At 38.1% G+C, this 27,407-nt stretch overlaps 3 protein-coding genes across 4 annotated transcripts in view; 2 read left to right on the forward strand and 1 right to left on the reverse strand.

Annotated features, from left to right (window-relative positions):
• Positions 1–10,017, forward strand: part of smad3b (SMAD family member 3b) — a 24,045-nt gene extending 14,028 nt beyond the window's left edge. Inside the window, exons 2-9 of the mRNA XM_005730058.2 lie at positions 3,185–3,378; positions 3,476–3,610; positions 3,832–3,906; positions 4,004–4,054; positions 6,279–6,491; positions 6,592–6,729; positions 6,870–7,014; positions 8,019–10,017. Of these exons, the coding sequence (XP_005730115.1) occupies positions 3,185–3,378; positions 3,476–3,610; positions 3,832–3,906; positions 4,004–4,054; positions 6,279–6,491; positions 6,592–6,729; positions 6,870–7,014; positions 8,019–8,142 (1,075 nt within the window). The 3' untranslated portion in view covers positions 8,143–10,017. The remainder of the gene's footprint in view (positions 1–3,184; positions 3,379–3,475; positions 3,611–3,831; positions 3,907–4,003; positions 4,055–6,278; positions 6,492–6,591; positions 6,730–6,869; positions 7,015–8,018) is intronic.
• Positions 10,018–10,124: 107 nt separating this feature from the next.
• On the reverse strand, positions 10,125–14,039 carry aagab (alpha and gamma adaptin binding protein). Its single transcript, XM_005730057.1, has 10 exons — positions 13,844–14,039; positions 13,368–13,558; positions 13,191–13,287; positions 13,013–13,102; positions 12,814–12,897; positions 12,652–12,731; positions 12,388–12,484; positions 12,154–12,258; positions 10,744–10,793; positions 10,125–10,656 (listed from the first exon to the last, which is right to left on the reverse strand). Exons 1-10 carry the CDS (start codon positions 13,935–13,937, stop codon positions 10,579–10,581), a joined length of 966 nt encoding a protein of 321 aa, XP_005730114.1. The 5' UTR covers positions 13,938–14,039; the 3' UTR covers positions 10,125–10,578.
• A 195-nt stretch (positions 14,040–14,234) lies between these two features.
• The window catches only part of iqch (IQ motif containing H), a 22,145-nt gene continuing 8,972 nt past the window's right edge, over positions 14,235–27,407 (forward strand). The window contains exons 1-13 of one of the 2 annotated variants that reach the window (XM_005730059.1): positions 14,235–14,592; positions 14,698–14,793; positions 14,899–14,990; positions 15,121–15,196; positions 16,101–16,202; positions 17,985–18,087; positions 18,772–18,914; positions 19,020–19,553; positions 21,475–21,541; positions 22,424–22,507; positions 22,588–22,769; positions 23,652–23,924; positions 24,023–24,238. In XM_005730059.1, the coding sequence (XP_005730116.1) occupies positions 14,542–14,592; positions 14,698–14,793; positions 14,899–14,990; positions 15,121–15,196; positions 16,101–16,202; positions 17,985–18,087; positions 18,772–18,914; positions 19,020–19,553; positions 21,475–21,541; positions 22,424–22,507; positions 22,588–22,769; positions 23,652–23,924; positions 24,023–24,238 (2,019 nt within the window). In that variant the 5' untranslated portion in view covers positions 14,235–14,541. The remainder of the gene's footprint in view (positions 14,593–14,697; positions 14,794–14,898; positions 14,991–15,120; positions 15,197–16,100; positions 16,203–17,984; positions 18,088–18,771; positions 18,915–19,019; positions 19,554–21,474; positions 21,542–22,423; positions 22,508–22,587; positions 22,770–23,651; positions 23,925–24,022; positions 24,239–27,407) is intronic. The other variant, XM_005730060.1, reaches the window with a different exon arrangement.

A 27,407-nucleotide genomic window follows, 5' to 3' on the forward strand; every position in this document is an offset into this window, starting at 1 on the left:
GCATGAAAATTTTTTTGTATCGAAAAAATATCGAACCGTGACACCAAAGTATCGAACCGAACCGAACCGTGAATTTTGTGTATCGTTGCACCCCTATTAAAAAAGTTAAGTTCATTGGTATTATAATGTAAACCTCTCTTGTTTACTGTAGATTTAAAATATATTGGTAATGGGTTGTGTTTCTTGCCCTTAGGTAAGCATTTAATTAATGCCACTGTTAAAATAATTCAGTTACAATTGGAGTTTTGTTAATGATTGGCCTATTATGAAATTATACTAATACTTACTTTTAACCTTGATATCATTCACTCAAGCAGAAAATACATTTCTCTTTATCAAATGACCACAAATAAGAGGAAATTGCAAAAACTTAGGTTAAATAAGACAAAACATCTGGGTTAGCTTAACTACATGTGGCAAAGCCATGCTTGCGAGCATAATGGGAAGCCAGAAACAACCCTGATTATTTAAGATGGTGTGAAACCCAACATTGATAAAAGATATCTTATAAAACCGGACGTACACAGTATGTCTGTTCATATTCTTGCATTTGTTAGATTAATATTATTGTTTATTACACTATATTGGCTATAGGATCATTTTGAATTATTGACCCTCAAGTTCCATACTGGTGCATTGTTGTATAAAACTACATAAATGCAATGAAGGGACTTGCGTTTTGGTTAAAATGAACAGATGTAAATAAAAACTGAGCAGCTGGTGATACTGAAATCCTAGGTCCATATAGTGTGTGTCTTAACTAGTAGGCCACCAGATGTCCTTTAACAAAGACAAACGTTGTTAACATTTTTTAATGCGCTTCTGCAGATGCAGGCACTTTGCGCTGCACTTGCATTTATTTATGTAGTATAATCAGCTGCTTGTGGTTGCTTCTGGAGTTGGAGTCTTTGACAGAAAGTGGTTTGTCTTCTACTCGGGGGGTGATTTGGTTGGTAGTGTGATGCTCTAACTTCCTGGCTGCTGGATGTACTGTTGTTGTATATTCAGCTAAACAGGAAGGTTGCCTCAACTGGCTGTGTGACATCATGTCAGAGTGGCAAACCAGGGAGACAGAAACTAGCCCAGGCCAGCCTCTCAGCTGAGGCTTGCAAATGCTGACCTAAGCTGACCCAGGAAATAATGCTGCAGGTCATCATAAGGAGGACTGGAGTTCCTTCTATTTTTTAAATACCTGATTGTATTACGCTAATGAAAAGTAAGCTCTGTTACTTACTGATTATAGTAACAATATTGGCAACTGGACCTTGTTTTCACTCATCTTAAAATGAGATTTTGTCCCTCATTGCTTTATTTGAAATCTTTAACAATGGGGCTCTTGTTTTTTCATTTTAGCCTTTCCGCAGTTCATCCAGTCGTTCCACCATTTGTCATTTTAGCTACTGGAAAAAACAGAAGTGCCATCCTCTGTTCTGGTTGCACATTTTCCTTGAAGATTTTGCCCCCATTGTGAGGCAAAATTGCATAGTGAACACAAGGCTTATAGAGAACAAAATTAAATGTGGATATTGTCATTATACTAAACCATTAAAATTCTGTGGTCTGTTTTGTATGTCTGAAAAATAAAACCACCCTTTTACGTATTGCATTGCTAACTGGGCCTCACTGGGTCCTTGTGTGTCAGTCTCACTGAGCATCTCTACATGAAGCTACAAAAATGACAAGAATCTACTGTCCTCATTAAAATAGAGGACATTTTTGAGACTCTTGTATAGCTGTTACAAAAACAGTCTTGCAGAATGTGTCCTGCAGATGGTATTGCTTTCAAGGAGCTCTTAGCGTTATGTCTTAGTTCAGAGAGACATGGGTGGAGAGAATCAGGATAGAACCTGATTTTGGTTCTATCCTGGTTTTGGTTTTGGTTGAAAATAAGATGTATGAGCCACATCGTGTTGTGATTCAAGGGACGAGCTGGAGGGACAGTAGGTCATGTGAGTGTTGAAAATAAAAATACCACCTTTTTCCATAATGTGAATAACAAAAGAACAAGTAATGTGTGCACAATGTGAGCAGAGTGTCTGTTATTACGTCTCTAAAACAGTGTTATTAATGCCCGTTATCCCAGGTAGTAAAGAGTACCTTAAAGACACATACGTCTTCTTAGTGTCTTGCAACATCAACAACTAAATCAATGTTCAAGAGACCCAGAAGGTTGGTGGGTTACATTAAATCACCGTGCAAAGGAACATACATGCTGGACTTAAAAAGGGCAACGCCCAAGTAGATTCACTGATTAACTTTGTGTGCTAGATCACTCCAATCAGCAGTGAGTGTAGACAGGAAGCAGAGTGATTGGCACTTAGGTCGTTGGGCCATTCACAGTTGAGGGAGGGACAGCACAGCAGAATCTACGTTGGGTCAAAAAACTCATCATTGAAAAAAAAAGTTTTTCCAGTTCATTTTAAGAAGTTAATGCATAAAAAGATTATTTGTGCACCTAAAACTTGGCCAAAGAATGAAAACCACTTTTCATGTTGCACAGCTCCACAATAAACTGAAATGTTAAGTCATCAAAAAGTTACCCCACACTGAGATTCCAAGACAATCCTTCCTTTGCATTTTTTTAAATTTCAGTTACATGAGGGTATACATAGGTTTACACTACAAAGGTACCATAACCTCCTAGGACCTGGCGTCCACATATGTGGACATCACATTTTTGGTTATTTAGACCCAAATACTAAATTTTGCTCTACAAGGGCCTGATATCCGTTCTATTGAAATTTTAAACAAATATCCTAATTTGTGGCTCTCATTTTTCTTAGAAATGAAAATTTGGTTAAAAAAATAAATTAAAAAAATCTGGTAATTCTTTGTTTTTACATTCATCGGGGCCCAATATGCCCAAATATCAAAGATAAATTAAAAATGCATGCTGTGGAAGAGTTCGGGTCTTAGGAGGTTAAGTACTTAAATATTATTATTAGTTTTAACGAAAGCTGCTTCATGGTTGGCCTTTTCCACTTCAAATGTAAAAATAGACATTTACATTCTGTTATTATTAACCCAGGTGTCAGTAGAATTGGGGCCCTGTTTTATTCTTGGACATATTTTATGAGCTGTATTGAAGATGAAAAATATTTTAGTGAAACAATTGAGGGTAAACCAGCACAGAGTGACTAAATTTAATCTGAATGTTTTATATTTCGACCGTGATGTCTTTCAGGTCTTTGGATGGACGTCTGCAGGTTTCCCACAGAAAAGGTCTTCCTCATGTGATCTACTGCCGCTTGTGGCGCTGGCCGGATCTGCAGTCCCACCATGAACTCAGAGCTGCCGACCACTGTGAATTTGCCTTTCACACCAAGAAGGATGAAGTATGTGTCAACCCCTATCACTACCAGAGGGTGGAGACACCAAGTGAGTGTTCTTAATTGCTACGTGTTCCACATGATTGTAGTTAAATTAAAGCTTTCTCCAAACTGGGTACAGAACTGATCTGATCCACTGTCTCCAGTTTTGCCTCCCGTTCTAGTGCCACGACATACAGACATCCCTGCCGAGTTCCCACCACTGGATGACTACAGCCCATCCATCCCTGAAAACACCAATTTTCCCGCTGGCATTGAGCCCCAGAACAACTATATTCCTGGTGAGGGGAAAAAAAGCAAAAAACACATCCCACTCATTCTTGACTCGGTCTCTAAATTATTTTTCTCAGGGATGATTTAGTTTGTGGCTCATGCCCCAAAAATGTTGTTCCTGAGTGCAGTTTTTATATTATATTAAAATATTGTATTTGTGTAGTTGTATCACAGAAGCAGTTTAAACACGCAAAAGAACAATGATGTGTGCTTAACCCATGTGTTACAGAAACTCCCCCACCAGGGTACCTGAGTGAGGATGGTGAGACAAATGATCACCAGCTTAACCACAGCATGGACACAAGTGAGTCACCTGACTGTACACACACCTGAAGCTTATACTACTCTAATTACAGCTTATAATGGTCATGAACCCACCTTCTATTACCACTCTGTTTCAGGTTCACCCAGCCTGTCACCCAATCCTGTATCCCCTGCAAACAATAATCCTGGTAAGTAACATCAGTCAGTCAAGTTTACTCAGCTTTAGCTCCTGGACATATTTTAAGTTATGTGCGCCAATAGAAATTTCAGCCATTCATTTAAAATCCAGTGTTTAATCTGGATTTGAAGTTTTTTGCTTGTTAGGAAAAAGCTTATTACACCCTCCAAGATATATGTATATATAACAAAACTGAGCAGTAACAGAACTGCCCAATAGTGAATGGGGAAAAAAATGAAAAAAAAAAAATTAAAAAAAAAAAACTTTATAAATGGTTCTCCAGTTATTACGAAAGTCAAACCTGTAGTAATGATATCATTAAAAGTACAAGTGCTGTAATAGAATATTTGCACTTAATTCATGTGTTAGAGCCTGTCATCGCTAAAGTGTGTGTCATGCAACAGAGCCTATAAAACAAATTGAATGGTCAAAGCTATCATAATGATTTTGAGATGTGTTGCTTGATTCAAATTTGAGGAGCGCAAGGGATTTAACTGGGTTTTTTTCTCCATATGTTTGTCTGTATTTGGAATAGTAGAGATGAGAAGTTGGCAAAAGAGCCATTTAGTTTTCAAACTGTTAAAACGGTCAAAGTTCCTTAACTAGCATGGATGACAATAATTTAATTAGGCTTGCTTTTTTTCTCTTGAATTCACATGAAAACTGAATTTTTTCAAACACTAAGTGGTTTTTATTTATTTCTACAAGGTAACTACCCTTTTCTGATTTTCTTTATTTGGTTAGTGTAATTGGTCATATTTCAATATTTTTAGTCTGATCTCAACCTCTAAATGTAAAATGAACACTTATTGAATTTACTTCAAGAGGGCAATCGCCCCACATGAAAAAACACGGATGCATAATGACTTTATATAGTCTGAAATGGTCACTGTTGTATGAAAACTTGCCACAACTCTACTGTACACATGCTTGTGCTCACTCTTTAATACCTAAATAAATGCTGAAAGACACTGGCTGATAGACACTATCATCATGTACACCTGAACTGCAGATTATTAATTTATAATGGTAAAGAAGCATTTGCATCAGCGGTATGTAGTTATGCTCTATTGGCTGCTCCATTAATAGATGTAAATGGACACTGGGGCTGGGATCCTGGTGGCTCAGTTGGCTAACACACACAACAGTTTTTGGGGGGTTTTTTGGTCACAAGTGACCATATTTAGACAGCAACACCAACAAATGTGGCTAACAGGATGCTTCAATAAACTGTATGGGTGCAATACAATTCCAGTCACCACAACTGAAGCACAAACTTCGTGGACAGTCTGTACTACCGTGCAGGCCACTTTATCTGTCAGACAGTTCCATTGTCATCTTTCAAAAACTACACACACTACAATTACAGTCAAAAGGCACATTTCAGTAACTTAAATTAGAAGAGTCTAGCAGTCAGCTATAGTGGCTGTAATTGCTTTTATTGCCCTAGCTCTCACTCAATGTGGCTAAACACCTAATTTTAAAGTCTCCAAAAAAATTCACTATATAAGATATATTAAGAAAAAACATGTACACAAAATTTCGTCATTAGTACAGTTGTTAAGAAGGTGCAAGCTGGTGCACTTAAGGTGCACTTAACTTAGCTGTTAAGTGAAACATTTTCACATTGGAGTCCATCTCTCTTGTTGCAGCCATTGAAGCAACTGTATTTTATGACACTTCTGCATTGGATCAATGCATCACTTGCATTACTATCCTTGATTTTCTTGTTGGTTTGTTTATTTATTTGTGGAGAACATTATGTTATATATTTATTTATTTTGGGGGGGTTGGTGTTTTTGAATGTCTGTTTATGAGACTGATGAGCAATGTACGCACACACTTGAGTGAGTGGATCGTGTCTGGCTTAGCTTCAGGGCAGTAAGTATGGTATGAATGGAGTCTTTGTGTTTGCTCTGTTCTTATGTGTGGAAAAACCAGCTACATGCAGCTTTAAGATAATGCAGTAAATGTCTGCGTGGCGGGTTATTCTATGTGGAGACAAACTAGGAGGTCCTTGTTTTGTTTTGCTTTTTAAGAAAGGTATTTCATGTCTGGCTGAGGTTAAGAAGGTCATGGGAAAGAGCTTTTGGAGAGGAACCAAAGGAAACCTTGTCAGGACTTGGTCATGATGCTGCACCTTCAGCATCAATTTGATGATAGAGCTGTTCAACTATTTAATTCTTTCATCATAGAAATAGATTAAACCTGTAAATGTATCTTTGTCTTACCAGACTTTCAACCTGTGACATATTGTGAATCTGCCTTCTGGTGCTCCATCTCCTATTATGAGTTGAACCAGCGTGTTGGAGAGACCTTCCACGCTTCACAACCCTCCCTTACAGTAGATGGATTCACAGATCCCTCCAACTCCGAACGCTTCTGTCTGGGCTTGCTGTCAAACGTCAACCGCAACTCAGGAGTAGAACTCACACGCAGACACATAGGTATTAACTGTATTTCGAAGCGACGGCATAAATTTGTTCTGATTATATGTGAAGGTTGTTTTATGCTGAGCTAGCTTTTTTCTCTCTCCTCTTTTTCCAGGTCGGGGTGTGAGGTTATACTACATCGGGGGTGAGGTGTTTGCAGAATGTCTCAGTGATAGCGCCATCTTTGTCCAAAGCCCTAACTGCAACCAGCGCTATGGGTGGCATCCTGCCACTGTGTGCAAAATACCTCCAGGTCAGCACAACGTGCATACAAACACAAACTCATTAAAGGCAATATGACCAGAGTATGACTGTATAACTGTGTTCTTCTGCTCCTGACATTTATTTTATTCTCTGTGCTAGTAAACCTGATAATAAATATTTTGTTGCTAGGCTGCAACCTGAAGATCTTCAACAACCAGGAGTTTGCTGCGCTGCTCTCTCAGTCAGTCAACCAGGGATTTGAGGCAGTCTACCAACTTACCAGGATGTGTACTATTCGGATGAGTTTTGTTAAGGGTTGGGGAGCTGAGTACAGGTAAATATTTTACTATTTTTCTTATATTGCTTACAAAGTATAAGATATTGTTGCATTTGCTTATTATTTGACTGACAGTAAAGTAATACGTGAGAAGGACTGATGTCATGTTGTAGTGGCGTAAATGTGTAATATGGTGTTCTGAAATGGTAGAGGTTGTGTAGTGATTAAAATAAATGTCATTTTCTGGTTAGGTCATTTACAGGTAGTTAATAAATATCAGTGTACTAAATATTTTGGCTGGTAGATGGCCTGCTTAGAGGTCAGAAGACAAGTTAACATTTAACTGACCCAGCTAGTGAGTGGCTCGTATTACTCATGTCTTTCAAGTCTCTGCCGTGCATTTTTTTTCCTAAACGTGATGTGGAAACTTAAATTGTACACTGCATATACAATCAAATTGAGGTTCAGTGAGTCAACATTTTGTTTATTAGGCAGTAAAATGCTGGAAGAAAAGAATTTGTTCTGTTTGGGAAACATGCGGACAATTGAATCTATTGTAGAACTTATTACACAAATGAATGCACATTATTCCAAAGAGGTTGTTCAACATCTTCATTCATAATTGGAGAAGTGAGGAATAAAAGAAGAAAAACATGACTTTGGGTTGTTGACTGAAGCCGACTTTTAACAGGAAAAGAAGGTGATGGGGGATGGTGTAACTGTGACTCTGTAAGAGAGGAGGAAGAATGCAGCAGGCATGCAGTAGTGAGGGGGGTATGAAGTGGGGTGTGGACATATTTCTAACTGCCTCTGGAAGGGGGATTCCCACTGGACTATGAATGGTGCGTGTTGTATTTCTGGCACCAAACACCTTGGAGAAAAACATCCTCAGAGATACTTGAATGGCTTCAGAAATAGCCCAGAGCTGGCATCACTGTTCGGGAAATTCTTCCAAGAATATGGACTGTATAAGCTATAAGACAACAACCGTTATAATATAGTACAGAAGAAAAGGTCCAGCAATGACAGAAATGTGTGCTTTCCTTCTTTGTGTTCTGCAGACGTCAGACAGTGACCAGCACCCCCTGCTGGATAGAGCTACATCTTAATGGTCCCCTTCAGTGGTTGGACAAGGTCCTCACACAGATGGGCTCCCCCAGCATCCACTGCTCTAGTGTGTCCTAGGAGCAGCCCTCCTTCCCATCCACACTCAAACACCCCCATAGGAATCAATCCACAGAAACAGCATTTCCCCTGCTGTGTTTGACATTTCTCATCACATGTACAGCACTGTCTTTAGTGTCATTTAGTGTCTCAATTTCATGGTCATTGTAGGACATTTTTATGGGTTTTATTATTTTCAGAAGACAGAAGTGCATCTTCATGATTATTCTTTTACATATTATGTCCATCCTTCCTGTTAATTAACTTTACATTTCACAAAGGAGACTGAAATGTTTGTTTTCCAAGTTGGAAGATATGCAGTTTCAACTTGGCCATCGACATGTTTTAAAACATTTTTGATTCTATGAATTAATCAATATTATGAATAAGCCTTTAGTGTCCCAGCAATCACTGAATTGGGAAGCTTATTTAATAAAAAAAAACGATAAATTAACATGAGAAATGTTATTTATAGTGACAGAATATATTTCATTAATATTTTAAGTAGAAGGTACTTTCCTTTATTGATTTATGATCAATAAAGAAACCAATTATCTGATCAGTGAATTGGTATTTTGTCTAGCTTTAAAAAAAACAAACAGTATCAGTGTTTCTGATATAGAGCCCTTGTATTAAAAGTATTTTGCTCAATGAAAGAGACATTTTCTAAGTTATTTTTGCATATTGTCCTGCATGAGAATATATTTTTCTTATTGCCTAAATATGATTGTACATAAATATTTATAGCTTGTGTAATCTGCTAGTCATCCATTGCTTGAAAGAGTGGATCAAAGTGAACTCTGACATGGGTGGATTCATAGTAAGACTACTTAGATGAACTTTTCAGGTGAGTTGGTTCTGAAGTGTGGCACAGGAATACTGTACCAACCATTAGTGTTATTTGATAACAGGCTCGATGAGTCATTATAGTAGACTGACTGAATCTGGACACCATGTGACTTGAAGTATGAAGTGTACAGTGACCAAGGTTGTGTGAAAACAACAATGCAGGTCTTCTTATGTATTATCAATTGTTAACCAATGGTACACTATGCTCCTTATGGGTAAATGATGCATTTCAAGTTTATTGTGTCACTTTAATGGTTGTGGTAATTTGCTTGTCCACTAAATACTGTATATTACATGTACATTACAATATAAGGCATGTGTAATATGCTCACTGTCCTTGGTCGTTGTCTAAGACGTCACCATGTTAATCCTGCACTCACTCACAGTACATAAGACTGAGTCACCAAGCAATCTATTTAAAGGAGTTACATGGTGCTGAACGGAAACACTGTACTACACAGTACATTAGGTATGTGGTAGGTCTGTATCAGTACTTGAGTTCCTTGATATTCTTTTAGTGGTTTTATGATCCAAGTCTTATGTTTTTGTTTTTTAATGTAGACTAATATTTGTTCTCAAATGTCTAGAATTATCTGTGAAATTTTAATAAATTGCAAAACAGTAAAAAGAGGGCTGCTTCTCTGTAAAAGGAATTATGTATGAAATCTAAATGTAAAAAGAACAGTTGCCTCACAGCAGCTGGTGCATTCATTGTACCACTAAATTGACCCTTTCTGTGTTAGGGTGGCGACCTGTCTGGGGTACACTCTGCTTCTCATACATGACCCTGCACCAAGGAGTAAAGTTGCTTATTATACACCGTGACAAAAATTTGAAATTGATATACATAAAGCGGATAAGTGTCCTGTAATAAATGATATAATCAGGAAACCTGTAGAGGTGACGCGACACTCTTTTGCTAAACGGCATAGTGTTTGATGGTATGTATGTACAGTATAATATATTTTTAAATGTGCTTCTCTACTCATTAAGGCTTGATAAAAATATTAGAAACTCCCCACTGCGCTACATCTAAATTACTTATTTACTGCAGTTAATCGCAAAGCACAATACACATATCCTTTTATTTAAGTTGAATAGAGATTGTGAACCCATGTGAGTGTTCACAACAAATAAACCATACTCACTAAATATTAAAATCACAAGGTTTTGTGTTAATTTATTCCAGTGTGCATTATATGTCTTTTTAGGATAAGGCACATCATTTACCTTTAAAATATATGTATCAATGTACCTAATAACAAATACACAAACCACATACATTTCATGTCTTTCCCCACCTTTAACACCATCACGTGCTGAGGTTCACTTAGGGCTAAAGTATAGTGAAGAACCCAGGGGAGTAGATTGAGGATCAGGGCCACTCATTTGCTTTTCTTGCAATCAGGAAATCCCATCTGTTTTTTCAATACATCATTTCATGTTAAGAATCCACAGTTTCTAAATATACTAATGCCTACAGTGCCATCTGTAAGCATCTCCACTTTCCAAGTGCAAGCAGGATGTCACGGGATGCTGAATCTTGTGGAAGCCCCAAGAAAAACAGGAGGATCAGGTGAAAGGAGTCCAAGTTACAGCCAGCTACTTTTAGCTTTCTTCTCCCGATGATAACCCATCTATCTCATCTTCATCACCACCGATGGCCATCCAAAATGCTTTTGCCACCTAGAAAGCAGATTGTGGGTAAACAGATCATGTATTGAACTAATTAAGGGTTAAATTAAAACACTAAAGAAAAAAAAAAAAACTTACCTTTTCTGCGTGAACTTTTCTCTGCTCGTGGGGTAATGAAGAAGCTTTGTCTGTAGGTTTAAAATAGAGAAAACCAAAATCATCAGTCAGCCACAATGACATCAGGTGCACTGGCATCCAAATATTTGAGCACTCCTGATGAAAAGTTGATTTGTTGTTTTTTGTTTGTTTGTTTCTGAAACCTTGAATGCAAGACTAGAGTTTTTGTGCAATGTAAGTATTCCAAAATCTTAGTAATCTCAGAAATCCTGAAGGTAACTAGCTTGTCTGTGCTTTGGCTTGTTCATAGTAATTGTTCTGGAAACTTGGGCAATGCACATTTCAAGACTTGCATACATATTCTGACTCCTAAAATATTATTCCTACAATAATCAGCCATTGAGACCTCTACTAAGTAAGAGCGCCTTGTCTTTTGAAGATTAAAAATTTTATGCCCACAATTCAGGATATTGCTTTAAGAAGGCCTTTACTCAGCTGGAACTGGAATTAATGGAACTGATTTACTGTACTTAAAAAGAAAGGAGGGACATCAAAGTGATGTCTGGAAAACAAAGCAAAAAAAACAACAAAAAACTTTAAGAGATCTAATCATAGGATTGCTAGAATCAAAACCCTGTGATGAAAACAAAGGAACTTCAGGAAAATTGAGCAGACTGTGCTTTAATCTACTTGTACAACCACGACCTTCGTGGAAGAGATAATTAAAAGCATCAGAAGTTTTCAAATGAACATCTAAATAAACCTAATGATCTCTTTAACTGTTAAGCATATGGGTGGATGGCTTGTGTTACAGCCACTGGCACAAGATAGAGGAAGGATGGATTCAATTATACACCACAAATTCTGCACTGCAGTATCTGCAAACAAAAAGCTCAAGATAAAAAAAAGATGATGTTGTTTAACAACATGTTAACAATCCGAAAAACACCTCAAAATCCAACAACAACTACTGAGTGACGAACACTGAAGATTTGTCAGTGGTTCTTGAAATTTCCTGAGCTAAACATCTTCAACAGTTGATGGAGTTTAAAGAAGCTGTGCAGGCCAGAACAAAGATCTGACAAAACTGAAAGATGTTTGCAAAGAAAGGGTGAAAATCCAACAAACAAGAATGGTAAGATGTGTTGCTTACAAAGTACTGACCATGGGGGCTTAAACTTTTTATCATGATTACTTTAACTAATAAAAAGAAAGTGATTATCTGAAATGCATCAAACTATTTTGAAAATATAATGAAAAACAAAAGCTAAATACATCAAAGATGCTCACTTAGCTATTCAAAGTAAACTCTATAGAAAATATTTAACCTCCACAGGGACAACATACCTTTAAATAAAAAAAAAAAGAAAGAAAGAAAGAAAGAAAGAAAAAACAAGATTTGCATATCTTTTTTAAAATTCTCCCATTTACCTTTCATCTCCTTTAATTTGGTAAAAAGCCGTTCAAAGTTATCAACATCTACATCTCCAGTTGTGAGGTTAGCGAGCTCCTGAATGTCCAAATCAGTCATTGCATCTGAGGGAGATCAAAAAAATGTATGTTTATACACATAACTAACAGTGCCAGCAGCAGTATTTTGAGGAATCTGAGAAAAATTGATTCACGACTTAGTAAAGAAAATTCTATCACAAGGCATTCGCTTACCAACTACTGCCTCTTCCTGTGTGTCTGTATTTGTAGTACTTTCTGTATGGTTAGGCTCCTCATTGTTAACGGTGCCCTCTACTGGTAAGCTGGAAGACTACCAAAAAAAATAAAACAGCTTGGATCAGCATGCCTCCACAAAAACGACTTTAAAAAAACATAAATTTAAATTGTATTGATTCAAGCAAGCAAGAAAATGCATGAAAAAATACTGTTAAAACCTAAATAAATCGATCATTATCAAAAAAGGAAAACTCCACTGACTGGTGGATCTTGGCAGGTGCGTGGGTTGTTATGTCTGGAAGCCACCAAACTGCTCATCAGACCAAAGCCCTGATTGTGCCCTGTTAGAGATGTAAACTGTCACATGCCATACATGCATACACAGAGTATGTAGTAGTTAAATCAAAGGTTATGTCATCTTACCATCCTTCATTTCCACGCTGGACCACACATTTGCATTGAGAGCCTGAACAATTCTCTTTACACCTGTGGATTCTGGAAAGTCGTCTGATAGAGAAAACAGAATAGTGTGAATGCGGGTGAAAATATTATCAAAACACAAAGAATTGAGATATAAATCTGGGTGATGTCACTGCTCATTTCTCCCATTTGAGAAACTCACCATCCTCATCTGGGAGCTCCTGAGGATTGAGTTCTACGAGCTCAAATGCATGAGCCAAACACCACTGCTGCGCTTCATGTCTGGTGACTCCTACAACATAAATTAGAAGTTGTATCCCCCACGACTTGTATGTAAGACAGTGTTTTCTGCAAGCCACATGCAGAGCAAAAAAACTGACCATGTTCATAGACTCTGTCACAGACCAGGATGAGCACCTCTGGCGCAAGATCTTCCACTACCGGGATCCAAGGTTGTAGCTTTTGCAGCCCATCTTTCTGCAAACATAATGGATGATATAAAGGCATGAAGAAACGTGCTGTTTAGACTTATAAATATAACTTCTTATGTCACATACCGCTTTGCTGTCAAAATAAGCGATGAAAGCTTGCATGGACTGGGCAATCTCTGACGACATGTGAAAAGTGCTTGATACAACACAGAGACTGACATCTGCCGTATAATACTTGTTGTTGATGGTCCAAGGGTACCAGACCACTGTTTCCTCTCGCTTTGTCGGCTCGGGTAAAGTCTTCGTACTGAGGATTTCTGAGACAAAAACAAATCTGTTGATCTACACGAACAAAGACGTCAAGCTAAGCTTCTCACGGTGAAAGCTCAAGCAACAGGAATAGCATTAACCTTAATTAGCATGACCATATCGCTTGTATATCAGCCTGGCGAAAGTAAAGGACATAAAATGGCTTAGACGCCTTGAAGAAATTCGCTATTAACCCGAGAAAAAGACATAAAAGGGCTTCCAGATGCTATCGCTTAGTTAGCTCTGTTTAACGTTAGCTTCCTTACTATTATGTTATTTTCACCTTAACTTACGTTTGATTAGTTCTTCTTCTTTAAACTCGCTGTCACAGCTAGTGACAAGCACACACGGGGTGGCTATTTCTGTGTTTTCTTCTGAAGCTGACATTTTAATTATAAATTGGAGAGAAAGCTTCTTCAGCTATTAGCTTAGCGTTACGATGGAAAACTTGGGAGACCTTTCAACTCTGACCGGCCTCTTCCGGTGCACGTTAAACAGTCTTGTGACGTTTAATTGTAAAAATATTTTTCGATCCATCATTGAAACTAAGTAATAATAAAAATAATAATAATGATGATGATGATAATGATAATTATTTAAAAAGCAAAATCAAAAAATTGCACTCTGCGTTTATGTGAAGTGGAGGGACACTGTGAACAAATCTAACATCAGCTGATATGTTTTAGAAGGTGATTAAAGTAAAGGCCATGGTTATGTGGCAATGGGATAGGAGCATTGGGATAAACAATTATTTACTTAGACGTGACCCTTATATGCCTGACTGTCAAACTCCAGGAAGAAATGAGCTGCACGGTGTCTCGTCGTCAAGGTTACGTGTAGCGAATCAGAAACTTTCACTGGTGACAAGCTAATTGTTTCGCTAACAGTGGGTAACTCAATGACTGTAGAAAAGTCATTGGGGTAACTAGTACAGTTCGCCATTGTGCTATATATATTTCAGTTACAAACCCATAAATAATGATGAAAAAAAATGTCCGAAGTGGTTAAAAAGGAAGACAAGTCGGGAGCTGTTTCGGTTCGGGTAAAGTTTCCTTGACTTATCTTGCCTTTCGCTAAATCATCAAACTCGTGTATGCTGTTTTTAGGTCATTTTCTGGAGTATTTACATTTTATGACTGTATTGCAGGTGGAAGACGATTTAAGACAACTCAAACCTAGTCTTGAGAAAGTGACTGTCAGTGAGGGGAGGACAACACTGAACACTCAGGCCCTGGACATCAGGGTGAGAAATCTTCACGCACAGTAGCATTTATATTAAATAAAGAGACTTAAGTGAAACACAGTACACGTAAGAACCGACAGTTAATAAGTTCTTGACTGTCTGTAGAAACATGCAGAGGATTGTTTGAAAACAGTGAATAAGCAGCAGCTGGTTCTTCCTCCCATTGAAGATTTACAAAAAAAGACTATTTCTAAATGGTAAGTAGTATTTTTAGTAGGAATATTTTGCTCAACCATTACCTTTTTGCAAATTTGATTAAACATGTTTAGAATTGTTGTGAATTCTGGTTAATTGGGATTGTGAGTCTGAAAGAAAGTCTTTACACAGGACTCCTTGTCTGGAGAAAATCTCAGATGTGAAGAAACAGAGAGAAAACCTTCCAGGAGCTCCAGCAGGGGAACAGGTAGATTATTATGTGCATTCAGAAACTTTAAAAAAGGATAATAAATGACCTTTTTTCAATTAATGAGGGTGTGTACAAGCTAAACACGTGCAATACGATAGGGAAGGTAAAAGCGGGCAAGGATTGATACCTTTTTTGTTTAGCAAAAATCCTAACTATTTACACGCTCATTGGAAAAATTATTAGGTACACCTGTTTGCATTAACAGCATGTAATGCAAATATCAATAGCCCAATCACACGGCAGCAACTTGGTGCATTTAGGAATGTACAAAATCACCTGCTGAAATTCAAACTGAGCGTCAGAATGGGCAAGATGATCTCTGGACGTAGCGTTGTTGGCGCCAGGCGGTCTGTTCTGAGTATTTCACAAATTGCTAGTTTACTGGGATTTTCCTGCACAACCATCTCTATAAGGTATACAGAGGATTGTCTGAAAGAGAGAAAATATACAGTGAGCGACAGTTCTCTGGATCAGAGGAGAATAGCCAGACTCCTTTGAGTTGATCCATCACTTTACGGTTACAGTGTAACCATCTTCAGATGGCTGCTTCCAGCAGGATTATGCACCATGTCACAAAGATTGTTCACCTCAAAGTGGTTTCTTGAACATGACAATGAGTTCACTGTACTCAAATGGTCTCAACAGTCACATGATCTTAAACAGAGCACCTCTGGGATGCAACAGATCTGTATTAGTGGCGTGATGCTGTCATGTCAATGTGTACCAAAGTCTCTGAGGAATGTTTGCAGCCCCTTGATGAAACTTGTGCCATGATGAATTAAGGCAGCTATGATTCAAAAGGGGGTTCAACCTGGTACTGATGAGGTATACCTAATGAATAGACTAATGAGAGTGCATCTTCTATTACAATTTCTGATTTTTTTTCCTTTCTCTGTTTCAGGACAAGTTAGCATTGAACATATGTTTGCCAAACAAAAGATCCATTAGGCATCAGAAATCTGGGAAATTGCTTACTGATACTCACAGGAAGAGAGCAAATGAGGTAAGTAATATTCCATAAATGTAGAATAACCTGTAGTTGTAGTTTGCTATCATGCATGATTTCTTTAGAAACTACACCTTACAGAAAGCCATAGGGTCTTTCAAATGAAGTATAAACATGGTATTACATTTACTGATCATATACATAATGTTATAACATAAACAACTCTTAATCCAGTTATTCTTATTGTGATGTATTATTTATCACAGGTGGGTCTAAAATAAACCCTGTGAACTTGCCACTTTAGTCAGCTTTTCTCTGGAGCCCTTGAATCTGTTTATTATGTCGATAGTTGTTTCTTTCTCCAAAAATTATGTGCTACAGTTTGTCGGATTGAATACTCTACACAAAGTAGCTGACAGATAATTTGCAGTGGCTTTGTAAAACGGAACCACAAAAGAGAATTTCGACTTTTCATTTGTTGCAGACATCAGGCTCAATGTTTTCTAATTATATTTTAAATGTTTTCATGGGGCATTTCAGTCTTACCGCTGGAAAGGACACCATTCACTGCATGAAGTCTCGGCTATAATCATAGTTTTGTCAGAGTTTAATCATGAAATAATAATTATTTCCTCCGGGTATTTGCTTTGTACAGTGAGAAAAGTTTCTGCTGCACCTGTGGTGAATTAGATATCATTGTTCTTTTCCCCGATACTTACTCTCTAATCCTTCCAATAGACAGTGTGTGCTGGAGTGAAGAGTGATGGTAGTGTTCTGTATTAATAGATGCCTCAAGTCTCATGTTCAGACAGTCTGTGACGTAAAGGTCACTTGGCTTAGGGATGACATCCAGCACTTGTCACAGCAAACAAATTAATCTTTGCAAAGGTCGGCATTAGTTTTAGATCTATTTTACACACTTTTCTGATATGTTTTTGGGAATCTCTACCTGACACGAGAAACATAGGCCAAGACTGTCACTCTGATATAGGAGAGATGGAATTGCTGGCTGCAGAAAGCGGAAAGCAGCAGATTGCAGCACATCAGCATTCTTCTAAAGTAACAGGCGCCTGATTGCTGTGCTATGGGCTACTGGTTTACAGCTGTCTCAAGACAGAAGTGGATACCTGGTCCAGCATGCCAATAAGACAGCCGTAGCTTCCCCAACTGCTAACCACTGGCTCTCTGCCTGCTACCATCTCCTGCAACTCAGGCCAGCTCTTCTTCTCTCCATACCCATGCCAGGCAATGAGCGTTTGCATTTTAGCAATTTTACAAAGGGTGCCACCTTTTTCCCAACCTCATCTGAAACAGATGTGTGCCTTTGAGGGGAGAATCTCACTGCACCTGGCTGCTACCTGTGGTCTGTCAAAGAGCTCAGTGGTCTGAGAAGAACAAAAGAAAGGACATTAGGTGACAAATCTGGAGGAGCACAAACTTTCTGTTTTATGAGTTGTGAAATGTTTAAATGTAGTCACAACAAATTCATACTGAAATTAGGCCAATAAATCTTGTTTTATTTTTATGGTAATCCAGTGTTATGAATTAAAATGTTTAAGGTTAACAGATTTGAATAACTATGATTGACAGTGAGTTACAGCGAAGGTCCTATTGCCAGTGGCACTTTTCTAAATTCTTAATGAATGCAGCAAACCTGTTGTTTCTGATAAAGCATGCTATCCTGAACCGTTTATACTTATTCCCCTAGAAAATGTTTTCATGTCTAATGGGACAGATGGGTTTTAATGTGGACAGTAGCAGGTAATGTCAGGCAGCGTTTTGTTGGTTGTGTTTACATCTGATGTGCAGTCACTGATGTTGCGAAAATCTCCTGTTCAGGCAAAAGGTGACAGGATAATCTCTGGCTCTGTGGTGAATCTTCAAGGAGCTGAATCAAAGGGCCATCACATCCTGGTAGTTCCCAAAGAAGACTTTGGGACAGGTTAGCAGCATTTCACCACCCCTACACCATCTCCTCATCTTTTATACTCCAGACAAACATCTTTTGACATTCTGTGTTTGCTTAATGTTTGCGGAAACTTTGATCAAGTCAGTAATTCCACAATACTCTATAGTGTCAAACTCCAAATCATATAAATTTTTATATTAAGTTAGTAGTATTAAGTTTAGATACTATTATATATATTTTTTTAATCCTGGGAGAGGATGAACGAGGACAGTGCCACATCCAAATTTGTGTTCTGTGTCGATCGACTACAAGGCTGCATCTCTTTATCCCAGAGAAGATTGATATTTTTCAAAGATGGGACAGCGCTCTACAGAGTCTGTAGCAGTTTTTCCTGTTTCTGTCTGCTTTTTACATTAACCTTGAATTTATTATTTAGGGAATATTAAAAAATGTCTTTTATGGAAAATGTCATTTATCTTTGCTAAAAGTTCTACTTTTTAGAATACCAAACTTTTAAGAATCTGGATAAAAGTCCATCAGATTTGCCAAAGCTATTATGTTTTTTGTCTCATCCTTCTAGCTGTTTTAGTTTTTCTTTCATGATTTTAGGTTAAATATCTCAATGACTCTGTTCTTGAAGAGATAGCTGATGCTTGATTTGACTTCTGATCACTTTTAAAATATATCTGGGTCTTTCTGTGAATTTTGCCCTGATAGATTCAAAGTCCACGTGCCACGAACAGCCAGTATGTAAAACAAAAGCTGAATCCACTTATTTAAGAGCAGACAAAGACTGCACACCCACTGAGACACCAGCTTTCACCACAACTTCCAAGAGCATGGTTCCTAGAAGTCCTCAGGTACACTAATTCAAAAATAGTAGGTGCTAAAAACCAACATTTTCATGAATTGTAACACTGTTATTAATAACTAAGCTGGGTGTCTCTCACTTGTTTCCTCTTTAGAGCCTGCCTGTAGATATCCCCAGGTACCTTTTTACAATCAGAAGTGGACAGGTCGACCCAATGGCTGCAGACTTCTGTCATTTCAAGCAGTGTTTTGTCTTGTGCTGGAGCAGTGTGGTTGATGTTCTAGAGGCCCTGCAAAAACTGCTCAGGGAGTTTGCTGTGCCTTTAGCCAAAGTGGGTGGAGAGCGCCTGGTGGAGCTGAGCCATGTTTGGGATAGTGGTTGGAGTAAGGCTCCTTCAGCGATGCCTGTCCTCTCAGTGCTAGAAAACTGGGAGGAGGTTTCAGAACTCATCTCGCACCCAGGTCAGCGCTACAAGGGAGAGGGAGGCATCGAGGCCGCTGCCATCCACATCCAGTCCTCCTGGAGGCGCTACTTAGCCCGGACAGCCTACTTGTGCCACTGTCGCCGCAAGTGGGCGGCGGGCACCATTGCCATCTCATGGTTGATGCACGCTCAGCTGTGCCGTGTCAGGAAGGCCCTGCAGGCTCGGCGTTTTAGTCAGCTGGAAAACAGCCGCAGCCGAGCACAGGTGATGCTACTTTCTCGCTTCCATCTCTCTTTTACCTAATAATGCTCTGGTACCTGTTTTCTTGACTATTCTCTCAATTTCTCCAAATCCAATGAATCCATTGATATTTGTCCTTTGACTGTAAATGGATTCCTTTTCATTAAAATAAGGTTGCACATTGTGATTCTGTTTAGTATAAATGTTCTGTATTTTACAAGCATTTTTTAAGGCACATGGTCATTTCTAGAACACCAAGACAATTTTAGAAATTTGGACAGAAGCCATGTAATGCTATGCTAAGATGCAGTGTTATAGACAATTGTTTACAGTGGTAAAAAATGCATTTCTCTAGTACTTACAGTGTGAGATTTAAAGAAACAAACCCAGATATACACATTTTAGTAAAGTTTAAGGAGAAAACAAAAAGACAATGGAAAAGTGGACGGGATGAAGACAATAAATATAAGTATAGCCACACTGTAAAAGAAGACAGAAGCAGAAACAGTGGTAATGAAGGCTACAAAGCCTAGGGACAATCAGCTGATTGTCTGTTACAGTTCAAGTAATAATTACTACACATATGATGAAATGTTATAAAAATGAAATACGTGTTTTGGCATTTGTTAGTTATTTGATCTCTAAAAGGGAAAGGTTTCCCCTCTCTCTCTTCTGATACTCAACATCTGATTTAATGAAAAAAATTGATTATGTATTTTCTCAGTGCCACATCAATTGTGTTCTTTGTCGATCAAGCACAAGGCTACTTCTCTTCACCCCAGAGAGGATTGATATTCTTATAAGATAGGACAGCGCTCTACACTGTCTGTAGCACTTTTACCTGTTTACCAGTTTTTTACAACCTTAGATTAATTTAGGAAATATTAAAAAATATATCTTTCTGCTTTTAAAAATGCCACACTTTTTAGCAAGTGAGCATGATTTGTGCTATTAAGTATCAATCCTGATCTAATGAACAACTAATGAATCTTATTCCACTAGTATGAAATAAAATATATTTACATAGTCATGGCTTCTGCGTTTTTCAGTAAGCTACAAGGCAGATTTAGGTGAAGAAAATCAAATATTGTTCAGAGAATGTGTTTTATATATTGCCCACATACTGGAAAGGGATTTTTTCTTCATTCAAAAATAATATGTTACTGTGAATTTTAACGTGTAAATAAACAGTAAACATGTTCTAATCGCACTGGCATAATTTAAGAGATGCAAAAGAGTGACGGTACATATAATCTACACCAGAACTGCAGTTAAAAACAAGTTCGTTTTTTTATTTATTAGGCTGAAAAGACTGATTTTCTTCATTGAAGACTTCCAGGCTTCCCAAAGTTTATGTTCAGTATCTCCAAATATTTTAACATCTCCTTAACATGGCAGAATGCACGACGTATACTTAACTACGTTAACTTGTAATCTTAGACATGGGAAATAAAACAGTGTTTCTATTTAAAAAAGACTGCTGTGACAGTTCAATTGTTCTACATACGTAATATTCTGTAATCCTTTTCTTGTAGATGTCATGTCTCTGTGTCATCTGGCTGAACATCTTCTAGAGCGCTGACATAATATTAATTAGTGCCTACAACTTCATTTAGTTTTACCATTACTGTGTGTGTATACATGCACTAAATGTATGTTCTCACTCTTAAAGCATTCATACCCTGGTAATTAAGCCTGCTAATCTTCCCCTGGCAGTAGCATCATGTACCTTGCTGATTGAATTAATTGTGAGAAGATGTTCCTAAAGTAAACGCTTAATTTAATTACGGTGGTATTTTATGCTTGGTTTGCTTCTGTGAGCCCAGAGAGAGATTGGCTTGATGTGTTTTAGCTATGCAATGATATGATGATTTGTGTGTGTATGTGTGTGTGTGCATACGCTCTGGCGATCCCATCTCTGATCGCTCCTTTTTTCCGTCCCCAGCATCTGGCAGCCAACTGGAAACGCATCCAGTCCTTCAAGAGGACCATTATCCACATCCCTTCATTAGGTAGCTTTCTTTGCCTGCTGCACACACACAAGCACATCTGATCTAGCAGCAGTCACCCCCGGTCTCACCACTCTGCTGCCCCAGTCTGTGGCCCTGGTGCAGGCACTCTGTCTCGTTCAAATGACTCTCTGCAGGAAAGCACTCACAGGATGATGACAGTCCCCATGCCAGGGAACTGAACAATTTAGTCTCAATCGCCATTTAATTTGTAGATTAAGCAAATGAAAAGCCATTATGGTGAATATTTACAAGCGGCACAAAGGTCTTATTTTATTGCTGCGCAAAAAAAAGGCAGAAAAAAAAGACACAAAAGAGGAATCGCTGCTGTGTTTTTCACGCTAAACACAGAGTGCAATCTAGGATCGGTTCTTGTTCTAATTTCACCACAGCATCCACATTTAGACTGTAATCAGGCATGTGCATTGTAAATCATTGAGCGATTGTCTAAAATTATTAAGCCTAATTACTAGCAGATGGAATGCTTTATTTGCACTTGGGGTGACTACAGAGAGTGCTGTGTGAGCAAGGATAATTAGAAAGTTGAACCCCATTGTTGTTAATTAGCATGAATCCAATCATTTAATTACCTTGATTCAGTTGAGGATTCTCTCTCAGGCAGAAATCCAGACATACATGGGCTAAAATCCTGGCGGTATCACTGAATGTAGTTCAGTGGTGGCTGGACATGGTGCAGCAGGACTCCCAGCACGCGACAGGCACAGCACCTGCTAGTTATTAAGCTAAATTAATCATCGGATTGCACTACAGTGTGATTAGACTTAAGTCCCTCATCCCCAAGTCTAGTAACACACGCATTATCAGTAGTTGTACAGAGCTACAGATTTTTAAACTGTTAGATAACATATAACATTTTTCTGACAGGATACTCTCAGAGGAAACGACTGAACTTGAGAGGCTTTGACATCCTACAGAACATCCAAATGAGCAGGTTGTGTGATATTAGAGGTAAGCTGCACAGCTTCCGTTTTTTTATTGTTCATATCTGTAAACATGCCATTTGTAAAACACTCTTTGTGTAATTGTAGATGAAAATGTGGAGGTGATCTACATATGTCCCCAGCATCTGGGAAACGACATCTTGGACTATTACACCAGCCTCCTGAAGTGTGATGGAGCCACAGATGGGGCTGATACCACGACCGCTCGAGCCTCATCCTCCGTGAGACGCTACATCATCCTCACACCTGAGGCTGTAGATTATTTCCCAGTAAGGATGACAGTATTCACCAATTTACTTGCAACTTTTAAGTATTAACATGATAACAATGTGCCTTTTGAGCACAGAAATCTGCCTACTATATATTTATAGATGCCACAAGCGTTTGTAGTTTATAAATTATCCTCTAGAGGGTACCAAAGGAGGTTGTTGTTATAGCGCTACACTCTGTCTAACATTTTTTCATCTTTCTTTCTACTTGTCAAACCAAAACTCTACATATTTTGCAAGTTTTACTGAATTTAACTGAGGGTGTTTTCAGATGTTGTTCAGCAGATGATTAAATTCCATAGTGGGTGGTTTAATTAACTCATCATTACATTTAAAGGCTGTATTTTTAATAGTTCTGAGTATCTCACTGCTATAAAAGTGAAGCTGTTGCTATATTTATCTTTGCACATCCAGCCATTCTATCCATCTTATTCCATCGTTTTGCGCTAGATTGAATGTGCAACATGACATGGTCTTCTTCATTCTTTTTATTGATTTTCCTGCTGTTTTGTTGTTAAACTGTGCCAGACGTGTTGCTGAGATGAATCACTGCTACCCATGGCTGGCAGCGCATTCTGCCAGTGACAGAAGGGATAATTCCATGTGGATCAAATAAATACAGATGTGAAGTAATTAGTTGTATTCCCAAGGAGCTCATTGGGAGCACACATTAAAGATGTGAAGGATAGGGGAGGCCTCCCACAGGCAGCTTTTATCAATTCAACCTGCTAGAATACAGGAGAGGTCAAAACCCTGCTGGCTATTTCAATAATAGATCTGTTTTGTGTACACAGTGATAAATCAGGTCAAGAAACAACCCTTGGAAGAGACAGTGAAAACGCTCCGCTTCAGGAATAATCGTCCTCCCCTCTTCTCTTCCAGACCCATAACATGTGCCTGTCTACACTTCTGAAGTACAGTCCACAAACCCTGAAGCACATCAGAAACCTGATCCAGGGGAAGCATGCCTATATTGTGGGTGGAATTGCCCACGTGGATGACCTGGCGGTAGCTGATGAGTTAGGGCTACCAATCCTGGGTCCAGAACCTGCTATTGCTCAACACTACAGCACCAAATCTGGAGGGAGGAGAATTTTTGTGGGGGCAGAGGTCGATGTGCCACCTGGTCAAGGAGACATCTACTCGCTAAACCAGGTCAGACACCAAATACTGCATTACACAGTCCTTCATCACTGCTCAGTAACAGATGAAAACATAATACATTTTCCCTCCTAATGTTTGTGTTAATTTAGTTTGCACATTTTTCAATCTTGGTCAAGCTTCATGAAACACTGGCAGAGCTTATGACTCAAAACACTGATGTGCAGCGCTGGCTCTTCAAGATTGACTCAGAGGATGGCAGCCACGGTACAGCATATTGTGATACATGCCATCTTAGTTGCTATAAGTGGGCTCTGCAGGAGTATCATCGTTACGGTCCGGAGCTGTGGAACCCAAAATGCATTCAGGTAAAGATGTGACTCAGAGCATTATGTCAATCTTCCTGTGACTTAAAATTTTTGAGCATAATTTTACACTCAATTTTATGCAATGTTTTATTAAATGAGTTTGAATTTGGAGTTTCTGCTTTTCTTTTTTGATTACTTTTCCTTATTACATCTCACCAAATTTATGTTTTTTTTACTATTTATATCCTGTTTTTATGGCTCTCTCCAAAGCAGTGGTTTTGCAAAAACACAATACAAATAAAGTTTATTGCGATTATTATTACAGCACCCATGAGGAATCTCCCACTTTAAGTTAACATGGTAACAACTAAATAGTTAACAGATAACACTACAGTAGCGACTGGATATTAAAGTCCAGACTGTGCCCAGGTGTTCAGAAGAAGAGAGAGCCCCAAAAAAGGGTTAGATTCACTTCTGTCACTGAAGGAACAAAAGTGTATGTCACATTAGGGTCAAAGAGATGTCATTTTTCACCCTGGGGTCAGTGGCAATGCTGATTCCCTTAGTACAGTATTTTAAACGTCATCCCAGGAGCCTCAGAACAGTAAATCAATAGATGACATTTTTTAATTTTATACATATTTTATACATATAGATATATCCTGAAACACACACATAACCTAGAGTGCTTTAACTCATCCAACAGTAACAAATCACGGTACACATAGTGTATTTAACATACTGTTGCCTATCCGTATAGTACTGTGCAAAACTCTTGAGTCACCCCCTCATTTTTATATTTTCCTAAGAAAACAAGTGCAGTGACTTATTGAAATGTCTACATACATACAAATAAATACAGTATATAAGGCATAAACAGAGTTTATACCATTCTAACAACATTGAAAGTCAACATTTGGTATCACCACCTTTAGGAAGACTTTGTTGCAATAGGCTTCTTGAAGCTCTTCTTTGGATGTTGCAAATCAGCTTTTACAGATGGTGGATCCTGACCTCCTCCGTCCATACTAACAGCGATTTAAACCAAAATCTTCAAATTTGGTTCACTGCTTTTTAAGACCTGTTGCCACTGATTTTCAGTCTAGTACTTGTGTAATTTTTCTTTCTTAAGAATCGCTTCTTGGCAGCAACCTTTCCACTGGGATCATTTCTAATGGGACAGCAAATAGATCAACTAAAGTGTCAAATGTATCTCTCAGTCCCTGGCTCAGGTCTTTATTGGATTTTCTCATATTTCTTAAGGACTTTCATCTGCTGTTCATGTGCTGCAGATAGTTTTTTTTTAATTTTATGTCATTTTTTGTAGATTCGGTTAAAGAATTGGAAGCAAATTGTGTTTATGTGACAGCAGCTAGTAACAAAGTTCCTAAAGATACAATTTACAATTGATTCTTTGCTGAGTTGCTTGTTGTGTGGCTCAACAAAAAAAAGTAAGAAAAAAATATTCTTCTGAAGATGGCCAGTTGCAAGGACTGGACTGAAAATAAGGGAAGAAGCAACCAAAGAAAAACTTCAAAAAGTCTAGAGAAATATTGCTCAAGATCACTTAGGAAATTAGGAGAAAATACATCCTTTAAAACGAAATTTAAAGAAATGGGGGGAGATTCAAGACTTTCCCAAAGTAATGTGTATTTTGATACTTTTACTCTGCAGCTTGAGTGAGGTTTTCGCCTTAGTTGTTACCTTAGCATGTAAAGTTCTTTGTGATGGCTGCTGTGAATTGTCACTGTATCAGTAACTTTGTATAGAACAGAACTGAATAGTTTAAATACAAATTACATTAATAGTAGCTAATATTTGCTATACTGAGCTTTTTACATCTGTTACACTCATTAGATGGATCTGAGCTCTCTGTAAAATAAAGTCTAAATTGCAAATGCGATGTTGCAAGAATTCATTTGTTTTTCCTGAAAATATAAATCCTGGTTTCATCTTGGATCTATTTAGAACAAATAAAATGTATTTAATCAATGGTAAACCATTCATTTACAACAAATGCAATCTGTACACAGCGCCTGAGCCCCTGGCTCTTATTTCTCATATGCTTACAAAGTAGCCTTTGATTTTCTGTCATGTGTTAATTACCGTATTTTGCCATTTAACTGGGAGCACTGTGTAAACTAATTACAGGCTAATGATTGTGGGCTTGGAGCACAACAATTTTACTTTTTATTCCATTCGGAAGAATAGCAGTCATCTCAAGGTTCTTGTGGCTCCCTCTGTTTTTGTTCCTATTAGCTCATTCTTTAATTCAGAGTGTATGTGTAGTGCGGGGCTGTAATTGTTGTGGCTTTGGTGCTGTTAATTATGGCAGAGAGTGGCTGAGCCACAGCCAAGGTCCATAATGGTGGCTGAAGCAGCACAGGGAAGTAAATGGGGTTTCTTTCACCAGCTGGGGTCCCATGGAGAGGGAAGAGTGCCGAGGCCCCCAGTGTAGGCCGACAGCCTCGGGGCTTCTGGGCCATATGGACACAACACTTTAACTGGCCTTTATTCTACACCTTGCTCTTTTAATCAAAGCAAAGCCCACATCCTGTGCTCTTCATTGCATGATGTTTTTCTTACGATATTGTTTTCTCCTAAAATCTGTTAGCCACTTGAATGTGAATCATACTGACCTTCTGTTGAAATGCTTTATACAGAAGAGTGCAATCTGGCTCTTTGTGCTGAAAGATCATAAAACAGTATTGTTGAGTAGATCCGAGCATATTAATATGTTATATTAATGTATCTAATCGTTATCTTCTTCACACAGCAAAAACTATCATGAATGTTTAACCTTCTTCATACATTTTGAGAAATGACGCTCATTAATAGAGCACTTTGCTGAAAAACAATAGATCTAACTGCACTCGTAATGACAGTGAATACACTCCAGAATATTTCGCAAGCTTTACGAAAACAGTAGTTTTAATAAATTATTAATCAAATACAAATGATCAAATTAAGCATTATAATACTAATCCATAATTTATCAGCTTTCACCAATAATTGTTTACCAATAAATATCAAAGAGATTATTAAAGTGTATATTATCATATGTGTCATAGTTTAGTTAAAGTCCCATTATATTCACTATAAAAGTAGATGGGGGATAAATGAGTGTGACTGGCCCTTTTTTCTTAATTATTGCTTGCTCTGACGGGCTCCATATGAGAAAGCTTGAGTCAGATGATACCATGTGCTCGTTCAAAATAATATTAACATT

This window comes from Pundamilia nyererei, unplaced genomic scaffold, assembly GCF_000239375.1.
Source record: "Pundamilia nyererei isolate P.nyererei 1_Seehausen unplaced genomic scaffold, PunNye1.0 scaffold00035, whole genome shotgun sequence".
Classification (NCBI taxonomy): Eukaryota; Metazoa; Chordata; class Actinopteri; order Cichliformes; family Cichlidae; genus Pundamilia; species Pundamilia nyererei.